Here is a 21,714-nt window from a genome sequence, read left to right on the forward strand (position 1 = left end):
GAGACTTATATCTCCCTCACTAAATTTAAGCACCAGCTGTCAGAGCAGCTCACAGATCACTGCACCTGTACAAAGCCCATCTGTAAATAGCCCATCTAACTACCTCATCCCCATACTGTTATTATTATTTTTTGCTCCTTTGCACCCCAGTATCTGTACTTGCACATTCATCTTCTGCACATATGTCACTCCAGTGTACCTGTTAAGGAGGCTGCAAATTTTTGCAGCTTTTTGTTAAAAATCGCGCAACATTTCAGCGTCCTGCTACTCATGCCAGGAATATAGTATATGCATATGATAAGTGTGTGTGTATAGAAAACACTCTGAAGTCTCTAAAACTGGTTAAATCGTGTCTGTGGCTATAACATAACGTGTTTAGGAGTAAAAATCCTTCGAAAAACTGTTCACCAAAAACACAAAAATAATATTCATCCGCCAGTCAATGTATTGTCTAAGGCTGAAGAAAATACATGGGGATCCCCTGTAAACGCCTACAGCTTCCACACGATGTCGCCAGTACTGGCATTTTCAGTCTCCTTTATCCTTGGTTTGATGACATATAGGCACTTCCTGTTTTGGGGCTCACCACAGGATGTTATGAAATTGAAAACATGGAAGATGATTTCAAGACTTGCTGCTATTGAATACAGATCGCCCCGTGATCAATTTGATAGATTATTAACGTTTATTAATACCTAAAGTTGGTTTAGAAAAGGCAACTTTTGTAATTTTAAAAAGTGTCATTGCGTCTTGTAAAGGGGCATTTTTCTGGATCAGACCGGTCTTCAGCAAATCACATTTTGGGTATACAATGACGGATTTAAATCGGGAAAAAGACCCAATTGTGATGTTTATGTGACATATAGGAGTGCCAAGAAAGAAGCTCGTCAAAGGTAATGAATGTTTTATATTTTATTTCTGCGTTTTGGGTAGCGCCGGCTACTGCAAAATCTGTTGTTTTGTTGACGGTCTGGTATTCTGGGGGGTGCATGCTATCAGATAATAGCTTCTCATGCTTTTGCCGAAAAGCATTTTACAAATCTGACTTGGTGGCTAGATTCACAACGAGTGTAGCTTTAATTCAGTACCTTGCATGTGTGTTTTAATGAAAGTTTGAGTTTTATCGAAAACTATAGGTGGCGCTCTAAAATTTCCGCTGATTTGATCCCGCCACAGGGACCAAGTCCCTATCAAGTTAATTGCTAAATTGTAATTATTTTGCCACTATGGCCTATTTATTGCCTTACCTCCCTTATCTTACCTCATTTGCACATGATGTATATAGACATTTCTCCTACTGTATGTTTGTTTATTCCATGTGTAACACTGTGTTGTTGTATGTGTCGCACTGCTTTGCTTTATCTTGGCCAGGTCACAGTTGTCAATGAGAACTTGTTCTCAACTAGCCTACCTGGTTAAATAAAGGTGAAATAAAAAATAAAAAACAAGACAGGCAGAGATGGAGAAGAACACAGAACAGTTTAATTACCTCTGGTTATGGACACAATAAAGCCAGCAATAAAGCTTCCACGGCCTGTTCCTCACACAGTGAACATCTGGCAATATCTACATTTTTTGACCCCTTGATCAGCTCGCTCTCTGAACGTAAAGAAAATAGCTTATTTTTTATAGATATGAAAACATTAACTGAGATATGACCTTTCAATCTAAAGCAGCAGCCGTCATTTTTAGGATATGTCAATACAGCCCAGTGCTGCTTACCTGAGAGGCCATCTTCTTAGGATACGTCAATACAGCCCAGTGCTGCTTACCTGAGAGGCCATCTTCTTAGGATACGTCAATACAGCCCAGTGCTGCTTACCTGAGAGGCCATCTTCTTAGGATACGTCAATACAGCCCAGTGCTGCTTACCTGAGAGGCCATCTTCTTAGGATACGTCAATACAGCCCAGTGCTGCTTACCTGAGAGGCCATCTTCTTAGGATAGTCAATACAGCCCAGTGCTGCTTACCTGAGAGGCCATCTTCTTAGGAGTCAATACAGCCCAGTGCTGCTTACCTGCCATCTTCTACAGCCCAGTACCTGAGAGGCCATCTTCTTAGGATACGTCAATACAGCCCAGTGCTGAGAGGCCATCTTTACCTGAGAGGCCATCTTCTTAGGATATGTCAATACAGCCCAGTGCTGCTTACCTGCCAGAGGCCATCTTCTTAGGATATGTCAATACAGCCCAGTGCGCTTCAGGCCATCTTCAGCCCAGTGCTGCTTACCTGAGAGGCCATCTTCTTAGGATATGTCAATACAGCCCAGTGCTGCTTACCTGAGAGGCCATCTTCTTAGGTGTCCGCTTTGACTTCCTTTGTGTTGGAAAAAAGTTGCTTTCAGAACAATTATTTTTGATTGAAAATAAAAAAAGGTCTCAGAGTGAGTGACGTCAACGATTGAAATGCTATTAGCGTGCACCCCACTAACTAACTAGCCATTTCACACCCGACTTGAAAAACATCTAAATATAAACATTGCGAGATATTTGGCGAAATAGACAGACATGCCTATATTTCCCCCATAGGAAACAATGGGAAGACCGCAGAGTTCCAATATTATTTTTGTTGTTTACACTTTAACTATAAAACAATGTGAGCAGGTCTCATTGCCAACAATAGCGAAGCAGGCATTGTGACGTTGAACAATAAACTGGGAATTGAACGTTCGGAAGGCGAGTTGGTGCTCAATAAAACTAAAAGGAGCTGGCAGGGTAAAAAATGCATTAAAACAAGGCCTGTCTTTTTACGACGGTAAGCAGCTGGGAAATATGGTCATATTATGAAACTGGGCCCCACGGCGGATACAATGAACTAGTTTTTATTAAAAAAATAATGTTTTTAAAAATTCAAATGTCCAGCCTACTATCTACATGGATTTCAGAGACATCTCGTCTGAGTGTACCAGAGCGCAGAATAATTCCTTTACGAGAGCTCAACATCCATTGAATATGGCTCTGGTTAACATGAAAACTGCCTTACCAGCTCTGCAAGGGCGAGTAAAATGGTCAGTGGTATCATTTGTGTCTGGAAGTACCTAGCCAATGTTAGCTTGGGTGCTTGACTGCCGTTGTAAGGCCAGAATGCTCAAATCAGCCCTACTCCTCGGCCCAAACGTCCAGTGTGCGCTCCGAGAGAGAAACGGTCTGAATTTACAAACGGACAATTTTCTTTTAATGTAAACTTAATATGAATCAAATTAATCCCATATAGTATGTTATTACAAAAAAGTTTTTAAATGATCTGGTAATGCCAATACGGAATACTATCAAATGCTTCTCAAAGATGCCCTCTGGTGGTCAAACTAGCAATAACTTGCAGTAACAGAAGAATGAAGTACCACAAAATGTGCCGCAGTATGGGGCAACTTTTAAAGGAGGAACCACTGTAGATACACATTGAGTTCTATCTGTCAAGTCATTTTTACACCAGTTACAAGGAGCCTGGTCTAGGCCAATTGAGGAAAGCCTCTGAATTAGCAGTGAGTGATCAACAGTATCGAAAGCCTTTAACAGGTCAATGAAGAGGGAAGCACAATGTTGCCTTTTATACATACAGTTAACCACATAATTTGGAACTAAGGATGCCGCAGCGATAGTGCTATGACCTCGTACCTCTATTACATACCATGGGACAATGATCACTGAGATCACATGAAAGTAATCCACTAGACACATATTTATGGGGGTTATTAGTAAGAATCGTATCAATCAATGAGGAGTTAACCAGGTTGTTCACATTTAGCCGTATCCATTTTAAGACCAATTGAGTCAGATTAAAATCAATGCATATGCTCCTAAATTAAACACGCAGATATAGCAACCGCCATAGCAGCATGGGGGCTGTAAATCCCAGCAACAAATACATGTGTATTCTGGTGTACATGTGTACATCTACAACTAGGAGCTCAAACGTCTTGGGAACAAAAATATTTAATTATTGGGACTCCCAAGAAATGAGATTGAACATATATCGCCAATTCTTCCCCCTTCTGTAATCGGTCACATCTAAATACATTATAATCATTTACTTCAGTGTTTTTATCAGAGATAGAACCATTTAACCATGTTTCCGAGAGAACCAGAATGTCGGGACATGAGTCCTGTACCCAAATGTCAGTTGTGTCCGTTTTCTAAATCCTACTTCGCACATTAAGGTGCATTAGCCCAAGCCCCCTATGAGATTTCAAGTCGGAGGGGGGGATTCAGCTCACTCCTATAAAAGCTAACAGGCATAAGGTCATCTGCAGCTATTTGTTGAGTGAGCTGAGACTTTCCAAAGATCCCTGGCCAACCACGTGAGAGCATTTGGCAGACCTCCCTCAAGTTGCTGGATGCAGGGGCTCGGGCGTGAACTGGAAGAGCAGTGTTGGCAGAGCTCAATCCACCCGGACGAAGCTACCGCCAAAGGAGTGGAGCTGCTGCAGGGGACTATAGTGGCTGCCAATGCTCCATTCTGGGTGTGGCTCCTGTTGCAAGGTTGGGGCTGCCATGAGGGGTAGGAGTAGGGAGGTTAACCAAAACTAGCCTGGGAGGGAGGTTGTGGGGGAAATTGAGGAAGCTGGCAAAGCTCCAGACTCTCAGCATATGAGGGCTGATGATGTGAATGATACATGGTGTGGACTGCATCCTGTGGTGCAATACCCTGAAGAGGGTTTTGGCCTAGGGAAGTGGTCGGTGCTGTGTAGAGCTGGGCTGATGTGGGCCTGGTCTGGTACAGCTGTGTTGGGCCCGTCTGGTAGATCTATGCTGTGATGGGCCTGGTCTGGTACAGCTGGGCTGAGTTGATGTGGGCCTGGTCTGGTACAGCTGTGTTGGGCCTGGTCTTGTTGAGCTATGCTGTGATGGGTCTTGTTGAGCTATGCTGTGATGGGCCTGGTCTTGTACAGCTGTGTTGGGCCCGTCTGGTAGATCTATGCTGTGATGGGCCTGGTCTGGTAGAGCTGGGCTGAGTTGATGTGGGCCTGGTCTGGTACAGCTGTGTTGGGCCCGTCTGGTAGATCTATGCTGTGATGGGCCGGATCTGGTAGAGCTGTGCTATGATGGGCCAGGTCTTGTTGAGCTATGCTGTGATGGGCCAGGTCTGGTTGAGTTGTGCTGTGATGGGCCGGGTCTGGTAGAGCTGTGTTGATGCGGGCCGGGTCTAGTAGAGCTGTGCTGTGATGGGCCGGCCCTGGTCTGGCAGCATGGGAGGGAGGTTGTAGGGGGGTGTGGCTGGCGATGCTCCAAACTCTGTGCCGGGCCTCTGTGACTGCGTATGGCATAGCTCAGTGTATCTGCATGCAGTTCCTGGGAGAGAAGTGGTGAAGGGTGGTATGAGGGGTAGCGTTTCTACTTGTTCTCCAGTCTTTCTGAGGCACCACTGGATGCAAGTCTATAGGAGCATCTGATTTGTCTCACAGAGTTGGTGGCTGGTCTGCTGCTCCTGTGGGGTGAGGTGGACTGGCCAACATTCTTTAACGTCCTGGCGAAGGTGGGGACTGTATCTTTGTACAGGTGTACATTGTCGTACAGACTGTCCAGGCTGAGGGTGGGATGGCGGGCCAGGTGTACGTTGAGCCATAACACACAGTCCTGAGAAGCTGGCATTTACCCGATGGATGGTGGCAGGGTGAACATCTCTCCTCTGGAGCAGGGTATACATTACAATCTTTGCAAGGCGGAAGATGGTGGAGGTCCTCTCCATCACTCCCCCTAGTGACGTGGTCACTCTCTCCTGTTGGGCACGCAGGTCATTGGTCCCTGTGTGAATGAGGATATGGCTGGGGGAGCCAAGTTGGGCCACAGTCAAGAGCTCCATACCTCACTCTGTTGTGGGGCACCATAACTTTGCCACCACTTTAAGTGGGAAAAGTTTATTCTATAATACGGTGTCTCTCACTGCTCTAATATAAACTTTCCATTGGAGACAATCATTAATATAGTGTTTGGTTTCTCGTCAGGTTTGTGGAGGATGGCAGGAGTGATGGGAGCAATTACAGGCTGTGAGATCAGGATGGAGGGGTTCAGCTGTGTTGGTGCATTGGTTGGTTGGTGCTGATTCAGCTGTTGGCTTGGTCCTGGGTTTTTGTGGGACTCTTTGTAGAGCTAACAGACCATAAACATGCATAAAAAGTATTTACAGTCAACAGAAATGATTAACACACAAATAGACTAGATAATAATTATCTTTATAGTTAGACATGACTCTGTAAACATACGATGTTAGCCAGCTAGCCAGAGTGGCGGGCTAGCCGATCAGTTACATGTAGGTGCATATGTATCACCACGCATGTTATGTCGTGTCGAGCGTTGTAGAACGCAAAATGGGACCCATCCCCGTTTCATGTGCCGCAGCGAGAGGTACTTGCTTTAGACCAGAGATGAAGAACACGACGTTAATCATTTCACATTGCTGAGTATGACTTTTAATCTTAATATCCACAACAGTAGCTATGTTTCCATCAACTTGTCCAGTGATATATTTGTCGACATTGTGGAAGTTTGCATAGAAAATAGATGTGACAATTGCCTGAAAGTAATCGTCACACCAATTAAAAAAATAATAATAATAATTACACAACCTACAGTGTCGAATAAAAATGAAGTGTTACCATTACCCATTAGGCAAATTGCACATGAATAAATTGGTGACAGCATGTATGCCAATTTGTTTCATGTCTCAGGTAGTCCACGAAAGCCAGCAGGGTTAGAATGCAATATTTGACCAATATTTGAATAATTCTCATGTGCCGACATATCACCACTGTCCGTGCCATGTTGAAACTTGTTCTCCTGTAGATCTGAAATTATTGGATGGTGAAACTTTCCAGCCAACCAGAAAAGCAAGGCCAAGCAATTGAGGTATTCTTGAAAGTCAGGAAAGTCAAGTTTATTTTTATTTTTTATAGTTAAGCAGTAGACATTTAGAATTAAATGTGGAGTGGAGCTTCGTAGTTACGCAATGACATTACGTGCCCCACGTACCTTCGCAATTATTCGGTAATCATCATTTATTGGAAAAACACAGTTTCCATCATAATTTGTTCCAATAAAGAAAGTTAAACAGAAGAAAGTTCCTCCCCTGTCAAAGGGTTACAATTTTCTCGATCTTTCGAAAATGTCTCCTATATCTGTCCTTTCCATTACACGTCGTGAAGGTTTTGTTTGCGACAGTAAGCTAGGTTTGGCGACAGATTTTCATGCAAATATTCTGAAATCTGCATAAAGAACATATGTTAATTTCCCCACCAAACTTTTTCGCGGTTGAAATCAGTGTGCGATGATTTGGAACGCACAAATGTACTTTTTCTATTAAAGTTTTCATGTACCGAATACAAATATAATGTTCAATGTGTTCCCATCGCATTTTTTCAATTCTACCTATAGTTTTGTCCGAAAAGCTGTTGAGTTGAATAGCAAAAATGCCTACTCTGTTATTGGCATGTGCATTCTAGCCAACAGCTCGTCATGTCACCAGAATAAGACTCTAAACATGTATTGGGAAGGAGCATCAAGCTCATTCCGTGCACTTTCACCACCCTGTGAAGTTCATCATAATTTATTTCATTTGTAGCCTAATAAACTGCATGGTTTCACGATTCGTAGTGGGAGGACCACACACCATGTTATCGTTTGACTCCGAGTTCACTTCTAGATGATGGTTATTATATCAATATTTGCACATAAAGGCGTTTCCACCGTAAGTTCTCGCCAATTAATTTTACCGACACAAAAAGATCCCACCACGTCGAACAAACAAATTATCTGCATTTATACAATTGTACCGAAACCTCCTGTTTCCATTACAGATGTCGTGATTCTTTTTTATACGGTATGACTTTACTCGCATAAAAACTGTGGATGGAAACATGGTTAATGCTTTTGACGAATCAACCTGGGTCAATGGAAACCTGCCTAGTGTTTCATTCAATGTAAATAATGCTACTATTAAGAGAGAGAACTAACGCATTAGAATTCCAGCTTTATAAACTGCCCAAATCGTGAATCCAGACAATCTGATCAGTCAAAGTAAGCACATACCTTTATTGATTCTGAGAGAGCATTGATTTCAAATAGGGACATTGATTACATCACAGTGTGCCTGCATGGCTGCTCCTGATGCTGATTACATACTGTAACTGAATACTGATAAGCTCAAACACCTTTCATTGGAGATTTAGGAGTGTAATTTCACCTATAACGAGGGGGCTTATAGCATACTAGAAGCTCATTAAGATGCACTTAGCATTTAATTAAACTCAAGAGGATCAAAACCTGTTGGCACCGATGCGCCTCAGCATCAGAGTTCAGTTTTTCACAACTGTGTTCCTATGCTGTAGTGTACTAGAATGAGACGAAAGGGGAACATCGCTATGTAATTAGTTGGGACATTGAGATTTCTGCATTAGGATGCATTTACATGACAAATCAAAATGATATGGCAACCCTGTTAGCGACCCATTAAAGTAACTGTCCAGTGAACATCTCACTTTTTAAAGTTCATATTCTGTTTACTCATACCCAAATAATGTTGTTGACTCATCCTGTACTTGTACGTGGCCAAAGCATAAATTGGAGAAAAAACACAAACTTGTATCTCAAACAGACAGTTTCTAAAATGCTTGCTATTTCCTCATAAAGTATGAGGTCATCCTCCTGAGGAGAATGAGCTGGCCAATCAGCCCTCTACTCACGTTAATATTTTTAATGACAGGTTGGGGTACCTGTTGGGGCACGCCCACACTATTCCAACACAGAAAAGCTGTTTTTTAACATTACCACTTTTTGGAAGGAAAACTATTTCACTCATATTGTAAGTGATTCTAGGTCATATTTCATAGAAATCTGGAAACACTGGACCGTTACTTTAACATTACAAGAGGAATGTTTACAATAATGTTTAAATAATGCTATGGAACTGAATGTCTAGAATTAAAACCATATTTGAAATTGCAAAAGTTGTCTCAACTCTCTAAATATATAGTCCGGGTACCAGTCTTTTCAGCTATAGCTAACATTTCACTACAGTACCAGCTGTGTTTGGATACCCATACTAACATACTGTATACTACATACTATATACGATTAGTTCATTTTAGTATACTGTAAACAAACGGTACCCTTTCACTTGAATGTAATTTTGGCATACTAACTACAGTGCCTTGCGAAAGTATTCGGCCCCCTTGAACTTTGCGACCTTTTGCCACATTTCAGGCTTCAAACATAAATATATAAAACTGTATTTTTTGTTAAGAATCAACAACAAGTGGGACACAATCATGAAGTGGAACGACATTTATTGGATATTTCAAACTTTTTTAACAAATCAAAAACTGAAAAATTGGGCGTGCAAAATTATTCAGCCCCTTTACTTTCAGTGCAGCAAACTCTCTCCAGAAGTTCAGTGAGGATCTCTGAATGATCCAATGTTGACCTAAATGTCTAATGATGATAAATACAATCCACCTGTGTGTAATCAAGTCTCCGTATAAATGCACCTGCACTGTGATAGTCTCAGAGGTCCGTTAAAAGCGCAGAGAGCATCATGAAGAACAAGGAACACACCAGGCAGGTCCGAGATACTGTTGTGTAGAAGTTTAAACCGGATTTGGATACAAAACGATTTCCCAAGCTTTAAACATCCCAAGGAGCACTGTGCAAGCGATAATATTGAAATGGAAGGAGTATCAGACCACTGCAAATCTACCAGGACCTGGCCGTCCCTCTAAACTTTCAGCTCATACAAGGAGAAGACTGATCAGAGATGCAGCCAAGAGGCCCATGATCACTCTGGATGAACTGCAGAGATCTACAGCTGAGGTGGGAGACTCTGTCCATAGGACAACAATCAGTCGTATATTGCACAAATCTGGCCTTTATGGAAGAGTGGCAAGAAGAAAGCCATTTCTTAAAGATATCCTTAAAAAGTGTAATTTAAAGTTTGCCACAAGCCACCTGGGAGACACACCAAACATGTGGAAGAAGGTGCTCTGGTCAGATGAAACCAAAATTGAACTGGCAACAATGCAAAACGTTATGTTTGGCGTAAAAGCAACACAGCTCATCACCCTGAACACAACATCCCCACTGTCAAACATGGTGGTGGCAGCATCATGGTTTGGGCCTGCTTTTCTTCAGCAGGGACAGGGAAGATGGTTAAAATTGTTGGGAAGATGGATGGAGCCAAATACAGGACCATTCTGGAAGAAAACCTGATGGAGTCTGCAAAAGACCTGAGACTGGGACGGAGATTTGTCTTCCAACAAGACAATGATCCAAAACATAAAGCAAAATCTACAATGGAATGGTTAAAAAATAAACATATCCAGGTGTTAGAATGGCCAAGTCAAAGTCCAGACCTGAATCCAATCGAGAATCTGTGGAAAGAACTGAAAACTGCTGTTCACAAATGCTCTCCATCCAACCTGACTGAGCTCGAGCTGTTTTGCAAGGAGGAATGGGAAAATATTTCAGTCTCTCGATGTGCAAAACTGATAGAGACATACCCCAAGCGACTTACAGCTGTAATCGCAGCAAAAGGTGGTGCTACAAAGTATTAACTTAAGGGGGCTGAATAATTTTGCACGCCCAATTTTTCAGTTTTTGAATTGTTAAAAAAGTTTGAAATATCCAATAAATGTCGTTCCACTTCATGATTGTGTCCCACTTGTTGTTGATTCTTCACAAAAAATACAGTTTTATATCTTTATGTTTGAAGCCTGAAATATGGCAAAAGGTCGCAAAGTTCAAGGGGGCCGAATACTTTCGCAAGGCACTGTATATCCATACTATGAGCAATTGGCATACTATATACTCAATTTACTTCACAAATAGTACGGAGTAGGCTACAAGGAGTGGAACATTGGCTAAAAAGACGGGTACCCAGGCTACAAAATATATGTCTCTGAGGGGGATAGTCCTGGTCGCTATTAGGTAGAACGTTGAGGCCCCGCACACCTTGGGGTAAAACAACGTGTGGCCAAGACCAACAACACAAACCAACGGGCTATACAGCGACAAGTAGTGGAGTTACAAACGGACGATACTAAACAATGTCTTACCTGTGAGGAAATGTTCTCTACACACATAGCTACGTGTAGCCTACTTGGACACCGGGTCCCTACATTTCCCACTCTCCTACACCGAAATCCAGAGGGCTCTTCTCGCAGGCACTATTTCCCTACGTGGAAGTATTACAAACCATAGGTCTGGATTTTTGACCTGGTACATTGAGCAACACAGCAGCTTTTCGGCATTTTTTCAATGTATGTAAAACAACAACAACAATTGACGATGAAGTTGTCTCTTTTATAATGAGGTTCAATTGGAAAAAGTGTTTTGTTTTTCCCCAATTTGTGTGTGTGGTCCGAGGTGAATTCCTTCTTATGTCGTGAATATCGGCTCAGAGTGTTACGTAGTGATGTCATAACCCTCTAGCTTCTTCAGAAAGTTTCTGTACTGGGATCTAAATGGAACTCAACAGAGGATGAATCAGTCTCTTTCACGTTCTAGACAGTTCACATGTAGCACAGCACGGCGTGGTTCTGGTTCAAACAGACTTGCCGTCAATAGTGACCAGCATTGCATTGCAACAGTTTGATGCAGGGATTTGATTGTGATGATAAAATAGGTAAAATGTCAGAGGAAATGAGAACGATGGTTCCTGGTTGGTGGGTATGGCTTGTTTGGCAGGCAGGTGGTCAGGTGACTCTCAGAAGAACGTCCTACAGAAAGAAAGAAACAGGTCGAATGACCTGGATATCATCAGTTGAAGAGCCTTAGACTGTATCTTAGGTCATAAGTCCCGCTAGAGACGCCACTATGGGTTTCTTCACAGTACCTCAACCCAAAACTGATTTAATGTGTCAATCAGTTATGTATAGAGCAATGTCATCATGGAATGCTCTGCCACCAGAGCTTATTCAGGCAAAAAACAGATAAAAATACAATGTTTCACAGCACCTTTCCTCTTTCTAAAGATCTAATTTAACTATACGGTATTTAAGAATATGAATATATGAGTACCCAGCTAGCACAGTGGATCTGGGCCAATTCTGGCTGAGAGTCGGGGCACTCAGCTGAGAGTCAGACCCATGAGGCGACGTACAATTGGCCCAGCACAGCCCGGGGAAGGTTGGGATAAGAATGAGACAAGGCTGTCCTTGGGGTAATTTTGTATACAAAATCGGGTAATTTTGTATACATTTATTTAAATTGCATCGGGCCGCTTCTGGGGGGATTCTGGTAAGATGCAGGCAAAGTCGGCTGAATTCCAGTAGACAGAAACAGCCCGATGTCCTTGGGCCGAATCTGGGCAGTTAGTCATTTTGATTCCGGGCCGAGTCCTCGGGTGTCGATTCAAACAGTTCCGGCCACCCGGAAGAGGGCCGCTCCTGGGCCGATTCCTCATTGCTAGCTGGGTAGTGAGTAAATATACATGTTTTTGTTGCTTGGTGCCTTGACAATATATTACTTTTAATTTTAATATGAACGTAATAATATCTATTGTTGTTCTTGTCTGTAACTGTTCTGTACTCTGTCATGTGCTTTATGTGGACCCCAGGAAGAGTAGCTGCTGCATGTGCACTAGCTAATGGGGATCCTAATAAACTAAACTAAACAAGCAAGTTAGAAATAACACACATGCAGATGTGTGGAGAGACCCTATGGCTGTGTAACCCCAAATTGACTGATTGAACCCACTGGATGGTCCCATTGGATTCTATACTGAACAACAATATAAACGCAACATGTAAAGTTTTGGTCCCATGTTTCATGAGCTGAAATAAATGATCCCAGAAATGTTCCATATGCACCAAAAACTTATTTCTCTGAGATTTTGTGCACAAATTAGTTTAAATCCCTGTTAGTGAGCATGTATCCTTTGCCAAGCTAATGAGTTATGGTATGGGCAGGTATAAGCTACATACACAATTGCATTATATCGATGACAATTTTAATGCACAGAGATACCGTGACAAGATCCTGAGGCACATTGTCGTGCCAATCACCCACCGCCATCACCTCATATTGTTTCAGCATGATAATGCACGGCCCCCATGTTGCAAGGATCTGTACACATTTCCTGGAAACTAAAAATGTCCCAGCTCTTCAATGGCCTGCAGACCAACCAGACATGTCACCCATTGAGCATGTTTGGGATGCTCTGGATCAATGTGTACGACAGCGTGTTCCAGTTCACGCCAACATCCAGCAACGTGGCACAGACATTGAAGAGGAGTGGGACAACATTCCACAGGCCACAATCAACAACCTGATCAACTCTATACAAAGGAGATGTGTTGCGCTGCATGAGACAAATGGTGGTCACACCACATACGGACTGTTTTTCTGATCCACGCCCCTACCTATTTTTAAAGCTATCTGTGACCAACAGATGCATAACTGTATTCCCAGTCATGTGAAATCCATAGATTAGGGCCTAATATATTTATTTTAGTTGACTTATAGTTGACATATTTCCTTATATGAACTTGAACTCAGTCAAACCTTTGACATTGTTGAAGGTTGCGTTTATATGCTTGTTCAGTGTATTTGGGCCATGAATTGTGAAACATTTGTTTCAACTAGGTAGGTCATAACGTGGTGGGTACATAGGTAAAATACCAAAGCTTGTGGTGGGCCACAGCACCAAAACAGTTTGGGTATCGCTGCTATAGTAATCTCCCAGTATAGGTCCAAACATGTTACAGTCCCTTTGACTAACATCAATCAGAACAACTGCTGAAGGCTGGCAGAAGGCTATGTCACTACCTCGGTCATGCTGATTATGGATGTGACCTCTTAGGACAGGCCAGAGCCTTAGAAATGCTCTGTATGTGCGGTGTGTCTATTGTTCTAGAAGACAGACACTGCCATTCATTGTGACAGCAAGTGTCTAAAATGAGAGGCATAAAACGTACATACTGTTTACTACTGATGGTGGTGTGTCGTCGTTTCTGATTGACAGAGAGACTGTCACATGAATTAGATGCATACTGCACAAGCACACACAGTCCACCTCCCCCTGGGGCCAAACAGTCATGCCAAACATCCCCTCTGGCAGGGGCACAAGGTAGGGGTGCGTGGGGGTAGGGTTTTTACCCACAGGTGGGGGTGTGCAGGGTGAGAGGTTAGGGCTAAAACTGGAGCCGGTAGCCTTGTCTGTACACTGATGCACTGCCTTCAAACACCTTTCTGTTCACAGTAGGACTGACTGATGTTGACTTCGGGCTGAACACACACACCGACAGACACACAGACATGAACATCGACAGATAGACAGTCTAACAGGCATACACAACACACACCATTTTGACTACATGAGAGGCCATTTAGCTATAGTCACATCACAGTCAACACATACAGAAAGTATTCAGACCACCTGTCCTCTTTTCCACATTGTTACGTTACAGCCTTATTCTAAAATGGATCAAATAAAAAACTGTCCTCATCAATCTATACACAAAACCCCACAATAACAAAGCAAAAAACAGGTTTTAAAATGTTTAGCAAATTTATGAAAAATGCAAAACAGAAATCCCTTATTTACATCAGTATTCAGACCCTTTGCTATGAGACTCGAAATTGAGCTGAGGTGCATCCTGTTTCAGTTGATCATTCTTGAGATGCTTCTACAACTTGATTGGAGTCCACCTGTGGTAAATTCAATTGATTGGACATGATTTGGAAAGGCACACACCTGTCGTGGCACGGATCTGGGGAAGGGTACCAAAACAATTATGCAGTATTGAAGGTCCCCAAGAACACAGTGGCCTCCATCAATCTTAAATGGAAGACGTTTGGAACCACCAAGACTCTTCCTAGAGCTGGCTGCCCGGCCAAACAGAGAAATTGAGAGAGAAAGGCCTTGGTCAGAGAGGTGACTAAGAACCCGATGGTCACGCTGAAAGAGCTCTGGAGTTCCTCTGTGGAGATTGGAGAACCTTCCAGAAGGACAACCATCTCTGCAGCACTCCACCAATCAGGCCTTTATGGTAGAGTGGGCAGACGGAAGCCACTCCTCAGTAAAAGGCACATGACAGCCCGCTTGGAGTTTGCCAAATGGCACCTAAATTACTCCAAGATTGAACTCTTTGGCCTGAATGCCAAGCGTCACATCTGGAGGAAAACTGGCACCATCCCTACGGTGAAGCATGGTGGTGGCAGCATCATGCGGTGTGGATGTTTTTCAGTAGTAGGGACTAGGAGATTAGTCAGGATCGAGGGAAAGATGAACAGAGCAAAGTACAGATAGATCCTTGCTCCAGAGCGCTAAGGACCTCAGACTGGGGCGAAGGTTCACCTTCCAACAGGACAATGACCTTAAGCACACAGCCAAGACAACGCAGGAGTGGCTTCGGGACAAGTCTCTGAATGTCCTTGAGTGGCCCAGCCAGAGCCCGGACTTGAACCTGATTGAACATCTCTGGAGAGACGCTCCCCACCTAACCTGACAGAGCTTGAGAGGATCTGCATAGAAGAATGGGAGGAACTCCCCAAATTCAGGTGTGCCAAGTTTGTAGCGTCACACCCAAGAAGACTCAAGGCTGTAATCGCTGACAAAGGTGCTTCAACAAAGTCCTGAGTGAAGGGTCTGAATGCTTATGTAACGGTGTGGTTTCTGTTTTAGTTTTTGTATATATTTGCTAACATTTCTAAAAACATTGCTTTGTCATTATGAGGTATTGAGGGTAGATTGATGAGGGAACAAAAACAATGTGATCCTTTTAAAAATAAGACTAACATGAAAAAGTCAAGGCGTCTTGAATACTTCCCGAATGCACTGTAAATAACAAGTGTATTGAAACATTACGCCCTGCATCTACCTTCAACTGAATCATTGTGAGCATTTATAAGCTACGCATTGTTTGTATTCACATACTGCAGAGATTGTACCACATGTGGAGTTGATGGAGAGAATGTACTTACACCTCATCTTCATAGTCTTTTGGAGGTGACACTGCTATCACCAGGTCAATCCAATCCTAAAGGCACACATTCAGATAAATTTAAAAAATCAGTGACGCTTGGCTCATATAACGATGAACTGTCCCTCTTCCACATAGGATTTACAGGGTTACAAAAATATCACAGAGGAACTATTGATCCAAATAAATCTACCTCCCCCTCACTATAAAACCAACTGTCCCGATTGTCGACGTTTTGATCGGGGCTGGTCTTATCAATAAGACTCATGTAAGACAAATTACCGTCAGCACAAAACAACCAGGGTAGTATTCCACAATACAGGAGCAAACTGATAGCCTCGGATATGCTCCCTCGCCTGTTTATTGAGAATAGTAAATGAGAGTTAGCTGCCTAACTCGTTGATTTATGCTGTGAGAAATAACCCCCCAGTATTTCTGGTCTTAGACATTGTTGTTGCTAGAGTGTAAAAGAGACAGTCAAAATCCTACCCCTCCACTGTTCCAGGCACGGGTCAAAGAGTTTTGTCCTTCTGTCAGTGAGGAGTCTGTCAGGATCTTCCCATTCACAGCCATCACCTCATCTCCTGGCACTATCCCACCTGGGGAGGCACACACACAAAAATTACTTTTGTTTTTACATACAGCAACCTCTGGGTGAATAGTGCTGCCTATACCAACTTACGTTTAGTAAACAGATCCCACTCAATAGCCTGGGATTAATTTCTACTAATATTGCTCCACAGGGACATAAAGGCTGCATGTACACAGGCCACCCAATTCGGATTATCTTTCCACTAATTGGTCTTTTGACCAATCAAATCAACTGTTTTGCCCATAATTGGACAAAATAACAGAACTTTGCTGCCTGTGTAAACACAGCCATAGACTAATAAGAGCAGAATCAGACCATTGAATATCATTCTGATAGATGGAATAAACCTTTTGACATTCTGTTTGTATGTCAAATATGAAACAAAAACATGTCATTCAATTTCTATTGGTGACAACAGAGGGTTGAGAGAAGATATTGATGTTTGTAACCTTTAAATTAAATCAATCCAAGTGTTGACACGAACTCACCATGTTTGTCTGCCGAGCCTCCATCATAAATGGCAGATACCACTAGCTTTCCCAGAGGGGAGTCTACTCCCCCCTCCACGGCCAGATCAAGTGGTCCAACCTGAGGTAAGAGAGATACATGGAAATACATGTTATGCATTGATTACATATGATTTAAAAATGCACGGTAAAGAAATCGCTCCGCCATTTCCTGGTTGCTAAAATTCTAATAGTTCACCTAATTTCAGTTTATGTGACAAAACAAGCAAGTATAGTATAGAGTCATTGTACCATCTAAACTACTGTGAAATATATTTTCCATAACCAAAATATAGTATTTTCAGTTGTTTGAAGCTGGTGTACAAAAAAAGAAAGTAAAAGATGGAAAACGAAACTTATGAACGGGAAGCATAGAAATAGCACACATAGAACAGATGTACCACTTCTTAGACTTGCTTTCAATGAGTATGACAGATCTATAACTCACATTGCCATGTGAATTTGGTCTGGTCACCAAAAGAGTTACATATTGCAGCTTTAAAGCCTTAGATGTATCATCATCATCACCATCATCCTACTGTATGTCTGTCTGTCTGAGGAAATAGAGATGATTCTGCAGTGCAGGATTTCACTTTTTGTTTTGCCAATTAACTTCATTGTCCCCAAAGGTAAGTTTGTTTCGATCCTTCTTTCCTTAAATAAAAATATAACAACCTGAAAAGTATAGTCAAAACTGGACAGTTCATCCTGATGGTAATTCTGGTTACCTTTTTGATTCTCAGTAGTCTCACGTCTCGCCCAGCTATCTGTTCCGAGGAGAACTGTTAACACAACCAGCAGAGATGGATGGAGTCAAAACAAAACACATAACATTACAACACTGGATCACAGTGAATAGATATGTATGGATTGTACAATCTATACATTATATCTCTATTATATACAGTGCCTTTGGAAAGTATACAGACCACTTAACTTTTTCCACATTTTGTTACGTTAGAGCCTTATTCTAAAATGGATTAAATAAATAAAAATCCTCTGCAATCTACACACAATACCACATAATGACATAGCCCAAAAAAAAAAAAAGTTTCGAAATTTTAGCAAATATATTGAAAATAAAAAACAGAAATAGCTTTTTTACATAAGTATTCAGACCCTTTGCTATGAGACTTGAAATTGAGCTCAGGTGCATCCTGTTTCCATTGATCATCCTTGAGATGTTTCTACAACTTGGAGTCCATCTGTGGTAAATTCAATTGATTGGACATGATTTGGAAAGGCACACACTGTCTATATCAGGTCCCACAGTTGACAGTGCATGTCAGAGCAAAAGCCAAGCCATGAGGTCAAAGGAATTGTCCGTAGAGCTCCGAGACAGGCTTGTGTCGAGGCACAGATCTGGGGAAGCGTATCCAAACATTTCTGCAGCATTCAAGGTCCCCAAGAACACAGTGGCCTCCATCATTCTTAAATGGAAGAAGTTTGGAACACTCCTCAGTAAAAGGCACATGACAGCCCAATTAGGGTTTTCCGTTCTCTGGTCTGATGAAACCAAAATTGAACTATTTTGCCTGAATGCCAGGCATCACGTCTGGAGGAAACCTGGCACCATCCCTACGGTGAAGCATGGTGTTGGCTGCATCATGCTGTGGGGAAGTTTTTCAGGGGGAGGGACTGGGAGACTAGTCAGGATCGAGGCAAAAATGAACAGAGCAAAGTATAGAGAGATCCTTGATGAAAACCTGCTCCAGAGCGCTCAGGACCTCAGACTGGGGCGAAGGTTCACCTTCCAACAGGACAACTACCCTAAGCACACAGCAAAGACAACCTCCAGAGTGGCCTCAAGACAAGTCTCTGAATGTTCTTTAGTGGCCCAGCCAGAGCGCGGACTTGAACCCGGTTGAACATCTCTGGAGAGACCTGAAAATAGCTGTGCAGCAACGCTCCCCATCCAACCTGATAGAGCTTGATCTGCAGAGAAGAATGGGAGAAACTCCCCAAATACAGGTGTGCCAAGCTTGTAGCTTCATACCCAAGAAGACTCAAGGCTGTAAAGTACTGAGTAAATGGCCTGAATACTTATGTAAATGTGTTATTTCAGTCCTTTTTGTAAGACATTTGCAAATATTTCTAAACCTGTTTTTGCTTCATCATTATAGGATAGTGTGTGGATTGTGTGTGGATTGAGGGAGAGAGAAAAATAACTATTTCATCAATTTAAATATGGCTGTAACGTAACAAAATGTAGAAAAAGTCAAGGGGGTCTGAATACTTTCCGAAGGCAATGTATGGCTTTAGGCATAGAAAACCATTTCCCTGAGGCGCATTGACTATTTCCAAGAAAGATGAGAAGACTAGAGGTGTCCCACTGAGGTTTCCAGGAAGGCAGAAGAACACAGAATGACTGTTACAGTGACTCAATGGCCACACGGAACCGAGAAGGTCAGCTATGGGATGGCTCACAATGGAGACTGACATTTACAAACGGCTTTATAGTCACGGTTAACAGATCTTCGTTGGCACATGTCACATGCCTGTACCCATGACATGATCCTGTACGTCTAAAGGTCTTGCAGCTATAGACAGACATACAGTACCATGGAGTGGGGATCAAAGTCTTCCACGTATTTCTGAAAGCCCTGAAAGACAAAACAACATATTAGACAGTTCAAGATGGCAATGCTGCATTGAGGGTCAGCGCCACTAGGAAGTATGGTCGAACAATAGGCCTATAATACAGGCCCTATATCACCCTGGTCTCTTAACTGATTTATTGCTCAGTAATATGACATCTTACACAATCTGTGGTAGGAGCAGAAATGACTATCCTTTCCTTTGTTAGTCTACGGCACGGTAAAACTTCATAGGTTCAACCCGAACCAGGGCAATGTAGCGTATTACTTTTCTAAATGACGTTGGCATGTAATGATGTAATTAGGTTCTAACAGAGAAGGAGTGTGGTGAGTGTACAAGGGCTAGATTTCCTTTGACAACCACTTCTGCCTTTAAATGGTATTTCAAATTGATGAATGTTATAATACAACAAAAACCAAGGCTGTGGACTCATTTTCCATGTCTTGACAAGGTCTATGCGACTGTAGAGAGAAGGCTAACTATACACACGGAGTATACAAAACAATAGGAACATCCCCCCCCCCCTTCCCCCAGAACAGCCTCAGTTCATCGTGGCATGGACTCTACAAGGTGTCGAAAGTGTTCCACAGGGATGCTGGCCCATGTTGACTCTGATGCTTTCCACAGTTGTGTCAAGTTGGCTGGATGTCGTTTGGGTGGTGGACCATTCTTGATACACACAGGAAACTGTTGAGCGTGAAAAACCCAGCAGCGTTACAGTTCTTGACACACTCAAGCCTGGTGCGCCTACAGGGTTGGGGAGTAACGTAAAACGGGGTTACCAAAAAACGGTAACTGTAATCCGTTAAATTACCAGCAAAAATATGGTAATCAGATTACAGATACTTTTGAAAAATCTTTGACTCTGTTTGACATTCAAATCAACGTTGAAAAAAGGTGGAAGTTTAAATTTGTTCCACCTGAGCGAGTCTGACCACAAGTCAGAGACCACTATGATAACACACCAAATGGGCTGGATGGAATGCTGGAAAAGAGCAGGAATAGGCATTCAAACTCAGTGCCTCTTTGCTTGACATCATGGGAAAATCAAAAGAAATCAGCCAAGACCTCAGAAAAAAATGTAGACCTTGACAAGTATGGTTCATCCTTGGGAGCAATTTCCAAACGCCTGAAGGTACCACGTTCATCTGTACAAACAATAGTACGTAAGTATAAACACCATGGGACCACGCAGCCGTCATACCGCTCAGGAAGGAGACGCATTCTGTCTCCTAGAGATGAACGTACTTTGGTGCGAAAAGTGCAAACCAATCCCAGAACAACAGCAAAGGATCTTGTGAAGACGCTGGAGGAAACTAGAGGTCGACCGATTAATCGGAATAGCCGATTAATTAGGGCCGATTTCAAGTTTTCATAACAATTGGAAATCGGTATTTTTGGACACCGATTTGGCCAATTTCTTTTTTTTAACACCTTTATTTAATGTTTATTTAACTTCTTATGGCTGGGGGCAGTATTGAGTAGCTTGGATGAATAAGTTGCCCAAAGTAAACATATATGCCTGCTCCTCAGTCTCAGTTGCTAATATATGCATATTATTATTATTAGTATTGGATATAAAACACTCTAAAGTTTCTAAAACGGTTTGAATGATGTCTGTGAGTATAACAGAACTCATATGGCAAGCAAAATCCTGAGGAAAAATCCAAACAGGAAGTGAAAAAGTCTCAGCTTTGTATGTTTTGTATGAGAATCAAAAAGCTTTGTATGTATTCACCAGAGTCTCAAATGAAATCCACTTGAGATATTAATGATGTTGCACTGCCTTGGGGTTCCACTAGATGTCAAACATCAATAGAAATTATAATGAGACTTCTGGTGTTGTGGGAGTAGAATCTATCAGGTGTATGGCAGTCAGCCATTTTCTGATCAAGCTTATTCCTCATGGTACCCATTTGCGTTCCATTGCTCATGAATACAAGAAGGAATACTCCGGTTGGAACTTTATTGAAGCTATATGTTGAAAACATCCTAATGATTGATTCTGTACTTAGTTTGAAATGTTTCTTCGACCGGTAATATAACTTTTTGAAGTTTTTGTCCGATATAATGCTGACCAGAATTAGTGTTTGGATATGTATACCAA

At 42.3% G+C, this 21,714-nt stretch overlaps 1 protein-coding gene across 2 annotated transcripts in view; it reads right to left on the reverse strand.

The window, feature by feature from the left end:
- Positions 1–10,765: 10,765 nt before the first annotated feature.
- The window catches only part of LOC112218238 (Usher syndrome 1C), a 55,132-nt gene continuing 44,183 nt past the window's right edge, over positions 10,766–21,714 (reverse strand). The window contains exons 15-21 of one of the 2 annotated variants that reach the window (XM_042301248.1): positions 19,571–19,612; positions 17,738–17,791; positions 16,992–17,091; positions 16,401–16,510; positions 15,913–15,968; positions 14,090–14,214; positions 10,766–11,705 (exon numbers count right to left, since the gene is read on the reverse strand). In XM_042301248.1, the coding sequence (XP_042157182.1) occupies positions 14,121–14,214; positions 15,913–15,968; positions 16,401–16,510; positions 16,992–17,091; positions 17,738–17,791; positions 19,571–19,612 (456 nt within the window). In that variant the 3' untranslated portion in view covers positions 10,766–11,705; positions 14,090–14,120. The remainder of the gene's footprint in view (positions 11,706–14,089; positions 14,215–15,912; positions 15,969–16,400; positions 16,511–16,991; positions 17,092–17,737; positions 17,792–19,570; positions 19,613–21,714) is intronic. The other variant, XM_042301249.1, reaches the window with a different exon arrangement.

The sequence above is a fragment of the Oncorhynchus tshawytscha genome, linkage group LG19, assembly GCF_018296145.1.
Source record: "Oncorhynchus tshawytscha isolate Ot180627B linkage group LG19, Otsh_v2.0, whole genome shotgun sequence".
Taxonomy (NCBI): domain Eukaryota; kingdom Metazoa; phylum Chordata; class Actinopteri; order Salmoniformes; family Salmonidae; genus Oncorhynchus; species Oncorhynchus tshawytscha.